The sequence below is a fragment of the Bufo gargarizans genome, chromosome 4, assembly GCF_014858855.1.
Source record: "Bufo gargarizans isolate SCDJY-AF-19 chromosome 4, ASM1485885v1, whole genome shotgun sequence".
In the NCBI taxonomy this organism is placed as follows: domain Eukaryota; kingdom Metazoa; phylum Chordata; class Amphibia; order Anura; family Bufonidae; genus Bufo; species Bufo gargarizans.
This window is the reverse complement of record NC_058083.1, coordinates 245,172,316-245,189,417: the sequence shown is the minus strand read 5'-3', so window position 1 is coordinate 245,189,417 and position 17,102 is coordinate 245,172,316. Positions and strand designations below refer to the sequence as shown.

At 50.1% G+C, this 17,102-nt stretch overlaps 1 protein-coding gene across 1 annotated transcript in view; it reads right to left on the bottom strand.

Annotated features, from left to right (window-relative positions):
* Window positions 1–17,102, bottom strand: part of DDX43 (DEAD-box helicase 43) — a 166,851-nt gene that overhangs the window by 138,979 nt on the left and 10,770 nt on the right. The window contains exons 2-4 of the mRNA XM_044291120.1: window positions 10,465–10,520; window positions 9,736–9,850; window positions 8,616–8,738 (exon numbers count right to left, since the gene is read on the bottom strand). Of these exons, the coding sequence (XP_044147055.1) occupies window positions 8,616–8,738; window positions 9,736–9,850; window positions 10,465–10,520 (294 nt within the window). The remainder of the gene's footprint in view (window positions 1–8,615; window positions 8,739–9,735; window positions 9,851–10,464; window positions 10,521–17,102) is intronic.

The following is a 17,102-nucleotide window of genomic DNA, read 5'->3' as shown; positions in this document are numbered from 1 at the left end:
AAGAACCATGTGACCAAACAGGACCAGGAGAGACCCGAGCATGAAGAGGTTCCAAAGAAAAAAGGGAGACCGTAAAGATACAGGTGCCTGGGAAACAAGGCCTGCAAGAAGGACCAAGGGAACACCCAGCTCCACCCAAGGTGGGAAAAAAATAAAGCACTAGAGGATTAACTGCTACAGCAAATCTGGAGATGGTACAGGTACTCTACCTCTAAAGGTAGCAATGTGGCAGCTTGGTGCACACTACCCAGCATAAGATAATGGTAGTGTCTCTGGAGATGGAACACCAGAGAACCAGACAGGTGTACTGACCACAGCGTCTGAAGATGGTACAGATACTCTACCTATGAAGGGAGCCATATGGCTGCTTGGTGCACATTAGAACAAGTGTAATGGCTACAGCCCCTGGAGATGGAGCACCAGAGAACCAGACAGGTGTACTAACTAAAGCATCTGAAGATGGTACAGGTACTCTACCTATTGAAGGGAATAACGTAGCTGCCGGGATACGGCTGCATAGTGTACTGTAAAGGCTACAGGCACTCACTCTGGTGAACCAGGGCTCTGTATATAATGTTGCGTGTTGCACGCTAGCACCAGAATGGCCGTTTTGGTTACAGTGCCTGGCGGGAACAGTCTGACTAGGAGGGTGTGTAGAATATAGCCCCTGGTACGGAGAAATAGCTGCAGTGCTGGGTACAGCATTTGTCAGTGGTACAAGTACCCCACTGTTAAGGGGGAGGCGTACGTAGCTGGGACACCATGTAGGTGTGCCGGCATGCTAACCACGTGGTGGTTGCTTACCCTGTGCAGCCAGGGGAGCGCCTTCCGAAGGTCCACTAAAGGGGATACCAACCCTGGAGAGGGAAGGTTTCTCAGCAGATATTTGTGTTTAACCACTCAGAGGGAATCTGTCTGGTGGAAGAACGCCTGATGCTCTGTTACCGAGAGAAAAATCGGACCAGAGGTATCCCCCGCGGCAGCAGATGGAATGAGAGGGAAGGGTTGTCACCAGCCTCAGGCTTGTCCTGGGAGTGACCCGAGGATGTCGAGGAGGACATGGCTGTGACAACCAGAGGTCATCTGCAGGACCTAGCAAAGAGTGCCCCATTCGCGGAAGGGTCCCTGGGAGGTCAGAGGTGGCTGCAAGTTTGGGCAGGCAATCTGTGCAGCGACTGCCATAGATTTGGACAGGATTCCCTATGGCCTGGGGACAGGGAAGAGGCCCAGTCAAGAGAGACCGACACAGAATTAGGCCAGGGCAACAAACAGGGACAGGAAAACCACGTAAGTGGTGTCTTATGACCCGTACACTGACGTCACCCCAGAGCAGACATTACTAGGTCTGTTACCTCATGGGGGAAAATTTATATGCAACATAATACTGAACGGTCCGTTCCCCTCGGTTGTCCGACTGCCAGAGAAACACAATCACTGGAGGGGACTCAGGGAAGCCAAGGGGGAGGCTGGGAAAAGAAAAGAAAACGCCAGCCAGAGGCTGTCTTACCAGACCCCAGGTGCTGACTCCCAAAGAGGCGCTGCAGCAGCTGCAGAGGGTACCAGGGAGGTTGCAGGAGAGATAACAAGATGGAGGCATCTTATTCCTGGCCAGGATAGGAAGAGAGGGTAGCCCCTACCAGAAGCTGGGAGGGGCCAATGAAGAAGCCCGGGAAACCAAGGAAAGGGCTGGACAAGCGCAGCCTAGCTAGCCCAGAAGCCGGGGCCCCGAGTTATGCGGCGGCCAGGGATTATCGCGGCAAGTTGAAGGGGCTTATCGCGGCCGACCGGGGGCCCTCCCAACAACAAAAAAGGAGATTTTTGTATAACTTACCAGTTAAATCTCTTTCTCGCTCTTCCTTGGGGGACACAGACCTTGGGTATAGCTCAGCTCCCTAGGAGGCGTGACACTAAGTAAAACTGTTAAGCCCCTCCTCCATCAGCTATACCCTCAGCCTGGAGATAGAGGCTACCAGTTGCGTGTCCAAGTAGTGAAAGGAAACAACCAACAATGCAAACAACAGCCAACAACCCAACGGGGCGCCAGCCAAAACCCTAGAACCAAACACAGAAGGGTGGGTGCTGTGTCCCCCAAGGAAGAGCGAGAAAGAGATTTAACTGGTAAGTTATACAAAAATCTCCTTTTCTCGCCCATTTTCCTTGGGGGACACAGACCTTGGGACGTTCAAGAGCAGTCCAAGAAGGGAGGGACCATAACCCAAGGCGGACCACCGGAGCATCAGGAAACCGCAGCCTGCAAGACCAGGCGGCCCAAAGCAGCATCCGCCGACGCGTGCGTATGCACCCTATAGAACCTGGTGAAAGTGTGCAAAGAGGACCAAGTGGCCGCTTTGCACAACTGCTCAGCCGAGGCTCGATGCCTCTGCGCCCAGGAAGCCCCGACTGCTCTGGTGGAATGAGCAGTGACGCCGAAAGGCGGAGCCCTACCCTTGGCTCGATAAGCCTCAGACACCGCCAGTTTAATGAACCGGGCAATGGCCACCTTGGAGACCGCCAAACCCTTGCGCGAACCCTCCGGGACCACAAACAGGGAATCCGTGCGCCGGAAGGATCCGGTGACCTCCAAGTAAATCCTCAATGCCCTGACCACATCCAGACGGTGCAGTTCCCGTTCTCTGGAGTGGGAAGGAGAGGGACAGAGCGACGGAAGGACGATGTCCTCATTGATGTGAAAGGCGGAGACCACCTTTGGCAGGAAAGCCGGGACTGGTCGGAGCACAACCTTATCCTGGTGGAAGATCAGGAAAGGTTCGGAACAAGAAAGAGCCGCCAACTCAGACACCCGCCGGAGAGACGTGATGGCCACAAGAAAGATGACCTTGCAGGACAGAAGGCGAAGGGAGACCTCCCGCAAGGGCTCGAAGGGGGCAGATTGAAGCGCCGAGAGCACCACATTCAGGTCCCAGGAAGGAACCGGAGGGCGATACGGTGGAACAGAGTGAGCCACCCCTTGCAAAAAGGTCTTAATCGGCCCCAGAGGGGCCAGGGGACGCTGGAGAAGAATAGACAGCGCCGAAATCTGTCCCTTCAGAGAACTGAGGCCCAGCCCCAGGTCCAGGCCCGACTGGAGGAAGGACAGGATCGTGGGAAGAGAAAACCGGAGAGGTGGGACGCTCCGGGACTCACAGAACCCCAGATAGGACCTCCAAACCCGATAGTAGATCCTCGAAGATACGGGTTTACGAGCACGGATCATGGTGCGGACAACGTCCGCGGAGAAACCCCGTCGCGTTAAGACGGCGGTCTCAACAGCCACGCCGTCAAACGTAGCGAGCCTAAATGCTCGTGGAAGATCGGACCTTGAGAGAGAAGGTCCTCCCTGGAGGGCAGTGGCCACGGAACGTCTGCCAACAGCAACATTAGGTCGGCGTACCAGGACCGACGGGGCCAATCCGGGGCGATCAGAATCGCGGGAACGCCCTCTGCCGCGATCCTCCGAAGAACCCGTGGCAGGAGGGGAAGAGGAGGAAAGATGTACAGAAGGGAGAATTGGCACCACGGAAGGACAAGCGCGTCGGCGCCGTAAGCCTCCGGGTCCCGTGCCCTGGATACGTATAGGGGAACCTTGCGGTTGAATTTGGAGGCCATGAGGTCCACGTCGGGGCGACCCCAGCGAAGACAAAGGGCCTCGAACACCTCTGGGTGCAGGGACCATTCTCCCGGATCGATGGTGGACCGGCTGAGGAAATCTGCCGCCCAGTTGTCTACCCCCGGGATGTAAATCGCAGACAAGGCTGGCACGTGCGTCTCCGCCCAGAGGAGAATGAGGGACACCTCTTGCATCGCCGCAGCGCTGCGGGTGCCTCCCTGATGGTTTATGTACGCCACCGCCGTGGCATTGTCCGATTGGATCCGAACAGGGCGGCCCCTCAGTAGATGGGTCCAGTGTCTGAGGGACAAAAGAACTGCCCTCAGCTCCAGAATGTTGATCGGAAGTCTGGACTCCGATAGAGACCAAACGCCCTGGACGGATCGGGGAGGGAAAACCCCCCCCCACCCCCGTAAGCTGGCGTCGGTGGTAATCACCAGCCAGTTCAGTGGAAGGAAGGACCTCCCCCTCAGAGGGAGATGCAACCACCAGTTGAGGGAAGCCCGAGCCAGGGGAGGCAGAAGGAAGGTCCTGTCCAGACTCCTCGGTGATTTGTCCCAGGCCGACAGAATCGCCCTCTGAAAGGTGCGGGAATGGAATTGTGCGAACGGCACTGCCTCGAAACAGGCAACCATCTTCCCCAGCAACCGCATGCCGGATCTGAGGGAAGGCCGGTGATGACGGAGAAGGCTGCGAACCGACCCGCGAAGGGCCAGACGCTTGTCCGACGGAAGACGGACCTCTGCCAGTTCCGTATCCAGGAGCATCCCCAGGAAGATCAGCCGTCTGGAGGGGGTAAGGGAAGACTTGGGGTGGTTGATAATCCAACCAAACCGCGTCAGGGTCTCCAGAGTGAGATCCACACTGCCGGATGCCTGTGAAAGGGAGGGTGCCTTGACCAAGATGTCGTCCAAGTACGGAAGAAGAAAAACACTTCTTGAACGTAGAAGGGCCAAGACAGGGGCCAGGACCTTGGTGAACACCCGAGGAGCCGTTGCTAGACCAAAGGGAAGGGCAACGAACTGGAAGTGATCGTCCCCCACCGCGAAGCGTAGGAAGCGGTGATGACATGGAGCAACCGGAACGTGGAGGTATGCATCCTGAACGTCGATGGAGGCCATGAAATCCCCCTTTTCCAGGGATGCCACTGCGGACCGGAGAGACTCCATCCGGAATCTCTGCAGGCGGAGGAAGCGGTTCAGGCGCTTCAGGTCCAAGATCGGTCGCACCGAGCCTTCCTTTTTGGGGATCACGAAGAGGTTCGAGTAGAACCCCCTGAACCTTTCCGTCGGAGGCACCGGGGCGATGACACCCTTGTCCATGAGTGAGCGAACGGCCGCGAAGAAAGAGGCCGCTCGTACGGGGTCCCGCGGAGGACGGGACCGGAAGAAACGGTCTGGCGGAATGGCCGCAAATTCGATCTTGTACCCGCAAGATACAATCTCGAGCGCCCATGCATCTGAGATGTGGTTCCGCCAAACGTTCCTGAAAAGGAGAAGGCGGCCCCCCACCCGGGTGGGTGGGGGCGCACCTTCAGGCAGAGGGCTGCTGGCCTGTGGTAGCCCGTGCAGGCTGGGTCTTGCGCCAGGTAGGTTGCGCCCGAAAAAACGGCTTCTTGCGTCTATCCTGGGTTGGGCCAGAGGAAGAAGAACCGGCCCCGGGTCTAGATCCGGAGGGCTTACGAAAGGACCGAAAACGGGACGAACCCGCGCGACCCCGTGGGGCGCCCTTTGGCCTGGACTGGGGAAGGAGAGTACTTTTCCCACCCGTGGCCTCTGATATAAGCTCGTCCAGGCGGGTCCCGAACAAGCGGGAACCCGTGAACGGTAGACCGGCCAAGGAGCGTTTGGAAGCGGCGTCCGCCGCCCAAACCTTCAGCCAGAGTTCCCTCCTGACAGAAACCGCCAGGGCAGAGGAACGGGCAATGAGGGCCCCCGCATCCAGGGAGGCCTCACAAATAAATTTTCCAGCCTGGATAATTAGCTGGGCTAAGGAACGGAGGTCCTGAACAGGAACGTCCGACCCCAACTCCTGCTCCAGCTGCAAACCCCATTCAGAGACCGCTTTGCCAACCCAGGCGGAGGCAAAAACCGGTCTAAGGGCTGAACCAGAGGCAGAAAATATTGCCTTGGAAAGGGATTCCGTCCGACAGTCCTCAGCGGACTGGAGGGAAGATCCGTCCTGTACAGGAATAGCAGTGCTTTTGGACAGGCGAGCCACAGGAGGATCCACCTTGGGCGGAGATGTCCAGGTGGTCACAGACTCCGCCGGAAAGGGATAACAAATGTCCAGCTTTTTTGGTGTAACAAAGCGGACGTTTGGCCGAGTCCAAGCCTTGGATACCACAGAAGAAAAATCTGCATGTATGGGAAAGACCTTGGAGGCCTGTCTGGGTCGGAGAAAGGACACGCCGGCCTGTTCAGAGCTGGGGGGGGTCATCGTGTATCTGAAAGGTATCGCGGATACTAGTGATAAGATGCCCCACCGCGGATGACAATTTTGACGGAAGCTCTGAGTCCATGTCCACATCCGAATCCGCCAGTTCTCCCTCAGAAGGCGTATCCCTTTGAGAGGATAGGCTTGACTGAGCTCGCACGCATGGCGGAGAGAGCGAAACATCAGGAGAAGATGTGCGCTCAACCCTTGAACGTTTCTGAGTACGCCGGGCCCTGGAAGATTCACTGGGAGGCAGGGAATCAGTGGGGGCGGCAGAAACGGCATTCCCAGCAGGTGCGACAGGGATTTCGGCAGTCTGCGGGAGAGGCGGTCTATCCACGAGACGGCCCACCACGTGTGTAAGGCTCTCCACCGCCAGAGACAGAGACCTAGCCCAGTCAGGGGGTTCAGAAACAACAGGGGGCACAGCAGAAAGCGGGCCCTGCACCGGGGCCTGACATGCAAGGCAATGCGGCTCAGATTGCCCACTTGGAAAAAGTGCCTTGCAGGCGGTACAGGCGTGGTACCAGGGTTTGGGGGCACCCGTGGGATCAGACATGCTGAAACACCCGCACCCCGTGCTGCCCGAGATTCCCAGGCATATGTTGTCAAAGAAGGGCCCGCAGGCCCCAAAAGCGCGGCGGTATAACCGGACGTCGGAAGGTAAGGTGGTCACCTGACCCCCGTCCCGCCGAACCGCCGATGCCGGGCCTAAGCCCCGCCCCCTCGATCACGGTACGGAGCGGGCGGCGGCGGGGAGGTAGTAAGAAGCAGGGGCTATCTTTTAAGCAGCGGGCGGCGGCGGGATGTGTAAGATCGGGAGGTACATGAAAAGCAGGCAGATGGGGAGATCCCACAGAGCGCTCTGAGAAGCGCAGGAAACGGCCGACCACGGGTGCCCCCCCCGCCAGTGCAACAGGGACAGGGAATGGGCTGGAAAAGCCATCTTACCTGTCTTCACCCTCATTTCCTTCCAGCAGGGTCGCCCCTTCAGCCCCTGGCACCGCAGTGGCAGGAAGCTGGAAGAGGGGCTTGGCGTGCGGGCGACCCCCTAGCTGGCGGGATGTAGGGGAGCCGGTGCTGCCCAGATCCTCCTATTGCTTCAGTGGGGGAGGCAGCAGCGCAAATACGTTGGCACTGGTGCAGCTCAACCCCGGGAGAACAGAGAGGTCCAATGCGTCTCTGGTATCCCTAGGAAAAAACAAAAATAAAATAACAAAATTAGAGAAAAAATTAAAACAAGGAGAAAACAGCCCTGCAGTAGCAGGGGGTGTCTTGCCTCCTTGGACACTAAGCTAAAACTGGTAGCCTCTATCTCCAGGCTGAGGGTATAGCTGATGGAGGAGGGGCTTAACAGTTTTACTTAGTGTCACGCCTCCTAGGGAGCTGAGCTATACCCAAGGTCTGTGTCCCCCAAGGAAAATGGGCGAGAAAATAAGGCGAGTAGGGAGAGGAAGAGGAGCGACGACCGGGGGAGGGGAGAATTGAGGCAAAGCAAGCACCCGGCGCCCTTTGACAGGCCGGGAGAAAATGCGGCCTAGTCCCAGCAAAAGACGGGGACTAAAAGAAGCTGGAAGGGCTGGGAAGGGAGCCTGGAGGGCCGGGGAGGTAGCAAGGAGGGCCAGAGAGAAGAGGAAAGCCCCAGGGGGCTCTGTTTTCCCACCCCCCCGGGAAACAGGGGGGGGGGGGGGGGGGGGGGGGGTAGAAGGCACTAAGAACCCCGGCTAAGGAAAGCCACCCTCAGGCCACGGAAAGGGACGGGGGAAGATACTCACAGTCAGACGTCTTTGGGCGCCGCAGGGTCACCCCATCGGCAGACTCAACATGGGGACAGTGGGAATGCTGGCATGCCACTGCGGATGCAGTAATGGGGGACTGGGTGACCAGCGATGGTACACGAGTACGCACCCGCAGGGGGGGGGGGGGGGGGGGGCAACTAAAGTGGAAATCCACAATGGAGCCCCATCCTGCAGCAGGCAGAGACCTGCAGAAGAGAGAAGAAAAAAAAATAAAAAATACAAATAAAAAAGCAGCAACACCTGCGGAAAGAGAGCAGGTCATGTCTGCCACCTACGGCACTAGACTAAAAACTGAATAGCCTAGTGCTGTGCAGAGGGTAAAGCCCACTCTTTTTTTTTTTTTTTTTTTTATATCTAGTGCCTCCTAGTGGTAGCTGGGCATATACCCATGCTGCTGTGTCCCCCAATGCATTCAAGAGAAAGAACACCATCGCAAGGAACTGATCCGCTCTCCTTTCACCCCAAACAGTACCAAAAATACTGTGCCGTTTGGCTAATGGCAACTTTCAAATAATACAGCAGCCCATCAGTCACTGCTAAGAAGAGTGAGGGAGTGAGATCCTCTCATGAATACAAAATTATGAATCCGCTGTAACTTTTGAAAGTTCCGACTAATTAAATGGCACAATTTCTGTAACGTTTGAGCTAAAAGGAGAGCGACCTGTTCCAAAACTATGCTACCCTAAAAAAGGTTGTACAGAATATTGACAGATCCACTGTAACACATTCACAGGTCAAAAAAAAAAAGCTAAGTTACACCAAAAGTCACAAACCTGCCCATTTCATTGCTTCATATTTATCCTTATTTTCCCGGAGTAAGGTCCAGTTTATTACTTGTTTTCCTTGATCCTTAGCTTCAGAGGAGCTGAATGTGTAACTGTCCTTGCAGCCCCATCCTGTATCCATAATAAATCTTAGTAAAGAGTTTTAAGTAAACACAAAACATGCATGTTAAAGATATAAAAAAAACTATTTAAAAAATTGCATGCAAAACAATCCCCGGAAGTGATCCTCCTAATTCAAATTATACACTATTATTTGCTGGCCTTCGTATGGTAAAGGCCAGCAAAAGTAAGCTTGTGATTTACCACAACCCGTGGCCTTGAATTGTTATGCATCAGTTTTGTCCTGTGCTTTAAAATTAAAGAGCAGTTAATATTTGCACAACCTAACCAAGCCCTCCTGTATCTTAACGGTGGATGTAAGGTGTTTAAAGGTGGCACTCCCTCAGAAGCTGAGCGGGATCCATAGCCACAGAGTGTTTGCTGTTTTACACAACAGACATCCGGTGGCAGAGTCCATGATCAGTGTTGTTGCAACAATGCCGATCACTGAATTTAAACCCCAATTTTGCTCACGGCATCTGAATGATAAATTTCCCGATGCCTAAACAGCTCTTCTGATGGAAGATCACAGCACAGGAGCATCGTTCCGAGCTAAAATCAGTGCTGGGCTCCTGCTGTAATCTGAAGCACTGCATCAGCGCAGCATGTGCAGGGTCTCCTCAGTCCCTGCCGCCTGCACCAGGATTAATGGAGTGGGAAGCAGAGACTGAAAAGAGTACAAAGGCTGCTCTAATATACAGACTCTGAAGAAGAAACTGTAGCAGATCAGTAGTAGAATCAGTAGTTGAAAATAGGTAATTTGTATGACAGATTTCTAATTTGGTGCTGGTTCAAGCTGAGTTTGAGTGAGGTTTCTTTGCTTCCCATTGACTTTAAAGGAACCCACAATAAAATCTAAATTTCACATCAATATAAAAAAAAAAAAAAAAGACCTAATAAAAAAAAAAAAAAAAAGTATCCTTCGAAATGAATCAAAATACCAAAAAAAATTCATTCACCACTGTTGGTAACTGGTTAACCTCGTACCTGCAGAATACAATTTACTCACCACTCTCTGGTCTCTCACATCGTCCTACAATTTCATCGATCAATGCTTTGGCTTTACTTTGTTGCTCGTCGTTTCCAAATATTTTTATGACTGAATCGTATTCTTCCTTCACAATCTAAACATAAGTACACGTAACAAGCTTTTTCACACACACACACTTTTGTAGTTCGTTTTGTGCAAAAGTGTAAGGGCAGTGTATTCTTGACGGTGTTCACACAAAACAGATACGCTCCAGATTTGTGTGCGGCAAACCCACATCGTTTTACAGTACCAGAAAAGTGGATGGGATTTGATGAACCCTCATCTACATACCATGAATAAAAAAATTAAATCTGTATTGTAAATTGACCTGTTTTGTGAATTTTAAATCTGTAACACGTCAATTACATATCCATAGTAGATTTCAACATTTAAGATACATCGGTGGAAGCCAGACAAACTTCAGACTGCAACAGTGGAATTACCACAGCAGAAATTCCCCTGTGTGTGGCCGTACCCTAATGGACTGCCCAAGAAGAAAACGAAGAAAACAAAAAGCAAGAAAAACTTTACCAGCCAACCATTAGTGGTCACCTATCATACTTACTGACATTACCACAGAGGGCAGTGATTGATCACAGCGATCGTTTGTCGGTATGACACATCCTCGCTCCTGGTCAGACCGGTGGGAGATCACGTGTACAATTCCTACAGCAATCTGTGTAAAAATACAATATCAATTTCACCTACCTTTATTCTTGAACTAGAGACCTCTTCTAGCTCCCTTATCTTTGCACCTCCACGCCCTGAAAAATAAATTTCTTGAAAACTTAATTGGCCAATATAAAAGTTAAAGTAGCACTTGCACGAAAATGTGGTACATCAGGTAAACTGAACTGTATTTGAGTTATAAACTCCCTTCTGATCCTCAGCTGTGTCATGTGACCAACACTCTGATTTCCAACTGACACTGAGTCTTTTCCCATAAAACTATATATCAATCTGCTCAGCTCCTCCTGCTCTATAACATGATGCCTGCAGCTCAAACACCATGTTCAATGTGGCAGGGTCCCTTTAACATAAATAGGTATTCATTACAGCTCTGTTCAAGCGCCCAGGCTTCTGCCCCTGCTACTTCCAGTATTGACTTCAGTTGTGACATTTCCCCCCCATGAAAGCAATTTCCAGGCCACAACTAAAATTGGTATTCGGGTTGTCCCAACTTTTTTTTTTTTTTACTTTTTGGGGTTTGAACATTAAATTGCTTATATCAGGGGTCCACAACCTCTGGCACTCAAACTACAATTCTCTAACCAAACGGCATGCCCAATCTACTCATAAAAGAGCAGTTCAGTCAAAAGACACCGCTCCCTCCATCAATGACCATTCAGGTACTGTGTATGAAAATTGAAATAGCACATCAATCCAAAGCTGAGGTGCAACTAGTTCTTCAACCCAATTGATACTCCAAGAAAGTCTGCAATGTATTTACACCAGCAGTGTGGAATTGTAATTTTCAGATGAATAAAGAGACGACGTTTCGGTTAAACTGACCTTTGTCAGGTCTCATCACGTACACCTGTCCCGGGAAGGAAGGTGGTCACTTAATCTCAGACTTCAGAGCTGTTTATTGTTGTAATCCTTGGTCCACAACTGGTTTGGCCAAAGCTGAATCCAGGGATCTGGGCAGGGCATGGAGGCTGTTCACAAACTAAAGGATCCCTGGATTCAGCTTTGGCCAACTTAGCTGTGGACCCCCCCACTGTAGCTATGGACAGATATGTGCCCCGTCAGAACTCATGTTTTTTTTTTTTTTCAATTTCATCCACAAAGAATTTGTTTACCGTTTTCCAATACAAGACATAGTAAGTAAAATGGTGCCACTTAAAGGGATTCTGTCACCTCTTTTTACCCTATTGAGATGCGGACATGCACTGCTAGATCGCCGTTAGCATGTCCGCAATATACCTGCCTCATATCTCCGAGTGTAAAAAATTTAATAAAATATATATAAAAATTGGCCTGGTGAGGAGCCCAAGGGGCTGCACTAACCGCTCTGGAGCCCAGCCACACCCCCTGTTACCCTCTCTCTATAGGGTAAAAAGAAGTGACAAAATCCCTTTAACCCTTAGGATAACTGAGGTTTTTTTGTTTTTGCGTTTTAATTTTTCTTCCCTATTTTCCTTGCGCCATAACTTTTTTATATTTCTGGTCACATAGCTGTATGAGGGCTTATTTTTTGCGGGACAAGTTGTACTTTCTAATGCCACCATTAATTATGGCATACAATGTAATTGGAAGCGGTAAAAAAATTCCAAATGTGGTGGAATTAGAATAAAAAAAAAAATTCCTCCACCGTTTTACGGGTTTTGTTCCCACAGCGTTTCATTTACGGCAACACTGACCCATGCCCTCATTCTCTTGGTCAGTACAATTACAACAATACCCCATATGTATAGGTTCTTTATGTCTAAATAGTGTAAAAATAAATGTAAGCCTTTATAAATTATTAATTTTTTTTTACATCACCATCATCCCATAACTTTTTTTATACTTCTGTTTACTGAGCTGTTTAGGGGCTAATTTTTTGCAGCACAATCTGTAGTTTTTATTGATACTATTTTGGAGTGTGTGTTACATTTTTGGGGATAAGAGAAGCAATGGAACATTTTTATAGTATGGGCGCCATCGGTCGTGGTGATACCCATGATGTTTATATTCTTTGTTATTTAGGTATTTATTTTAAAATTACCGTATATGGAAAGGGGGGGCGATTTAAAAACTTTTAGATTTTTAGATATTTTTTAACATAAAAAAAATAAATAATTGTGATGATTTTGTGGCTCGTATATGAGCCTATAAATTCTTCTTTTTAATTTTTCATTTTGGTCTATCAGGGATTTTTAAAACACCCTTTAACCGCCTCCGGACCGCCTAACGCAGATGTGCGGTCCGGAGGCGGCAGCCCTGCGCACGACGACGCATATACGCGTCATCTCGCGAGGGCCGGGATTTCCTGTGAACGTGCGCACACAGGCGCGCGCGCTCACAGGAACGGAAGGTAAGCGAGTGGATCTCCAGCCTGCCAGCGGCGATCGCTCGCTGGCAGGCTGGAGATCCGAAATTTTTAACCCCTAACAGGTATATTAGACGCTGTTTTGATAACAGCGTCTAATATACCTCCTACCTGGTCCTCTGGTGGTCAGTAAAGTCGCACCAAACACTACACTACACCCCCCCCCCCCCCGTCACTTATTAACCCTTTATGAACCCCTGATCACCCATGATCACCCCATATAAACTCCCTGATCACCCCCCTGTCATTGATCACCCCCCTGTCATTGATCACCCCCCTGTCATTGATCACCCCCCTGTCATTGATCACCCCCCTGTCATTGATCACCCCCCTGTAAGGCTCCATTCAGACGTCCGTATGATTTTTACGGATCCATGGATCGGATCCGCATAACACATGCGGACGTCTGAATGGAGCCTTACAGGGGGTGATCAATGACAGGCGGGTGATCACCCATATACACTCCCTGATCACCCCCCTGTCATTGATCACCCCCCTGTAAGGCTCCATTCAGACGTCCGCATGTGTTTTGTGTAATATTTCTCTCACCCAGCATGGGTATATGTAAAATGACACCCCAAAACACCCCAAAACACATTCCCCAACTTCTCCTGAGTACGGCGATACCAGATGTGTGACACTTTTTTGCAGCCAAGGTGGGCAAAGGGGCACATATTCCAAAGTGCACCTTTCGGATTTCACCGGTCATTTTTTACACATTTCGATTGCAAAGTTCTTCTCACACATTTGGGCCCCTAAATTGCCAGGGCAGTATAACTACCCCATTTTGGAAAGAAGACACCCCAAGGTATTCCGTGAGGGGCATGGCGAGTTCCTAGAATTTTTTATTTTTTGTCGCAAGTTAGTGGAATATTAGACTTTGTAAGAAAAAAATAAAAATAAAAAATCATCATCATTTTCCGCTAACTTGTGACAAAAAATAAAAAGTTCTATGAACTCACTATGCCCATCAGCGAATACCTTAGGGTGTCTACTTTCCGAAATGGGGTCATTTGTGGGGGTTTTCTACTGTTTGGGCATTGTAGAACCTCAGGAATCATGACAGGTGCTCAGAAAGTCAGAGCTGCTTCAAAAAGCGGAAATTCACATTTTTGTACCATAGTTTGTAAACGCTATAACTTTTACCCAAACCATATTTTTTTTGCCCAAACATTTTTTTTTTTATCAAAGACATGTAGAACAATAAGTTTGGCGAAAAATTTATATATGGATGTCGTTTTTTTGCAAACTTTTACAGCTAAAAGTGAAAAATGTCATTTTTTTGCAAAAAAATCGTTACATTTCGATTAATAACAAAAAAAGTAAATATGTCAGCAGCAATGAAATACCATCAAATGAAAGCTATATTAGTGAGAAGAAAAGGGTAAATTACTCTTACCGGTAATTGGTTTTTCCAATAGCCTCCACAACGGCATTCACAGGAGGGTGTCCCCGCCTCCAGGACAGGAAACAACGAGGAAGCAGAGGATTTAAGGAGCCTCCTCCCCTTACCTTACCAGTCAATAAGAGAGGACACAGAAGTGATGCATAACAAATTATATATTATAGTAAACAAATTACATCATTCATTTACATTTAAAGCTTGGGAGGGAACCCAATGCCGTTGTGGAGGCTATTAGGAAAATCCAATTACCGGTAAGAGTAATTTACCCTTTTCCCCGGCGCCTCCACAACGGCATTCACAGGAGGATTAACAGAGTAATCAATATTAGGGGGGGGCCACACTAGATAGGACCTCACGACCAAAGGACAAGTCCTGATCCCTTACTACATCTAGCTTATAGTGCCGAAAAAAAGTCATAGGGTTGGCCCATGTGGCGGCCCTGCAGATCTGTTCCAGAGGGACTGCCTTCGTTTCTGCCCAGGATGAGGCTACTGCCCTTGTAGAATGAGCTTTTAGTACCTCCGGCGGCTGACAGTTCTTGGTAACATAGGCAGAGGATATTATGTTCCTAATCCACCTAGCTATGGTTGACTTGCTAGCCGCTTGCCCCTTATTAGGGCCCTGGAATTGTAAAAAGAGATGGTCCGATTTTCTAAGCGGTTTAGTGGCCTGAAGGTAAGAAAGGACTGATCTCCTGACGTCCAGATTATGGAGAGTATCTTCCGAATCATTAGAAGGAGACTGAAAAAAAGAGGGTAGGGAGACTTCCTGCTCACGATGAAATCTGGATACCACCTTTGGGAGAAAGGCTGGACAGTGCCTGAGGATTATACGATCATCCAGAATTGTAAGATAGGGAGGCTTGCAAGAGAAAGCTTGAATTTCCCCCACTCTTCTGGCAGAGGTTATGGCAACTAAAAAAACCGTCTTCATGGTGAGGAGCCTTAGAGGGATCTCATCAATTGGCTCAAACGGAGGAGTAGTGAGAGCAGAAAGAACCAGGCCCAAATCCCAGGGAGGAACCACTGGCCGAGGGAGGATCGAAGTTCTTCCTGCCCCCCTCAAAATCCGTTTGATCAGAGGGGAATCTGCTAGTTTTACGTCCAGGAAGGCGCTGAGCGCGGAAATCTGAACCTTCAGAGTTGATGGACGGAGGCCTTTTTCTAGCCCCGCTTGCAGGAACTGGAGGACCTGAGGAACATCAGGAGAATCTACACTTCCCAAGAAGGACAAAAAGGCATTCCAGGTTCTCAGGTAGATCCGGGAAGTTACCGGTTTCCGGCTTTTGAGCATCGTGGAGATGACTGCGTCCGACAGACCCTTCTGTTTTAGCAGGAGGCGTTCAGATTCCAGGCCGTCAAACTGAGTTGATTTACACTGGGGTGATTTATTGGTCCCTGGTGGAGTAGGTCCGGGATTGATGGCAGTGTCCAATAAACACCGGCTGACAGTTTGAGCAGGAGTGGAAACCAAGCCCTTCTTGGCCAGAAGGGGGCCACCATAATTACGTGGACCCCTTCTTCCTGAGCCTTTACCAGGACCCTTGAAATGAGGCTGAATGGAGGGAAGGCATAAAGGAGCTGTCTTGGCCACGGCCTGGAGAGGGCGTCTAGCCATACCGGGCGATCCATTTGCGAGAGGGAACAGAACTTTCTGACCTGCTTGTTGCTTTTGGTGGCGAACAGATCTAACACTGGGGTCTCCCACATTCGGCAGATCTGGCTGAAGACGCGGTGATTTAAAGACCATTCGGCCTCCCTTAAGAGGTGTCGACTGAGATAATCGGCCACCACATTTTTTTCCCCCTTGATATGCACCGCCGAAAGGGACAGAAGGTTTCTTTCTGCCCAACAAAAAATGCCCTTTGACACTTCCGCCAGTGAGCGACTTCTGGTTCCCCCCTGTTTGTTTATGTACGCCACGACTGTAGTGTTGTCTGTTAATATTCTTACGTGTCTTAGAGAGGGAATTTTGTAAAGGGAAAGGAGAACTCTGTGGACAGCTGACAGCTCTCTTAAATTTGAGGAGGCGTCCTGCATGTCTCTTCCCCAGGATCCTTGAACTACCGCTCCTGAAGAGTGACCTCCCCACCCTGAGTTGCTGGCGTCTGTTGTAATGACCATGACATCTCTTGGGCGCCAGTGAACTCCTATGCTCAGGTTCCCTTTTACTCTCCACCAGGTTAGTGACTGTTTTACCTGTCTGGGAACGTGAACTTTTCTGTCTAGAGACGAGTTCTTTCCGTCCCATGAAGATAGGAGAAAGGTCTGAAGGACTCTTGTGTGACTCTGGGCCCACCTTACTGACGAGATTGCGGCTGTTAGCAGTCCCAGTACCGCCATGATGTCTCTTATCGAGGACCGATCTTTGCTGGAAAAAAGAGACACTGTCTGGATTAAGTGAGACTGTTTGTCTTGAGGAAGAAAGGACATTAGACGCCTTGAGTCCAACAGCACCCCTAAAAACACTTTTTCCTGACTGGGGATAAGGTCTGATTTTTTGGGATTTATTATCCACCCTAGAGTTGTAAGACAGTCCTGGATTTGTTTGAGGCGTGAATGTAGAAGTTGGCGCGACTCCGCAAACACCAGAAAGTTGTCCAGGTACGGGACGATCTGTACCCCCTGAAGGTGAAGGAACTTCATGACATCTGACATTATTTTTGAAAAAACTCTGGGGGCAGAGGATAGGCCGAAAGGAAGGGCTGTGAACTGAAAATGGGACAATCTTCCCTGATAATAAATTGCGATCCTCAGAAAACGCTGGTGCCTGTGGTATATTATTGGGACGTGGTAGTAAGCGTCCTGAAGGTCGACGGTAGCCATAAAGCAGTCCTGCGGAAGGATCTGAGTGGTAGATTTTATGGTCTCCATTTTGAATCTTTTGTAAACGATGGATTTGTTTAAA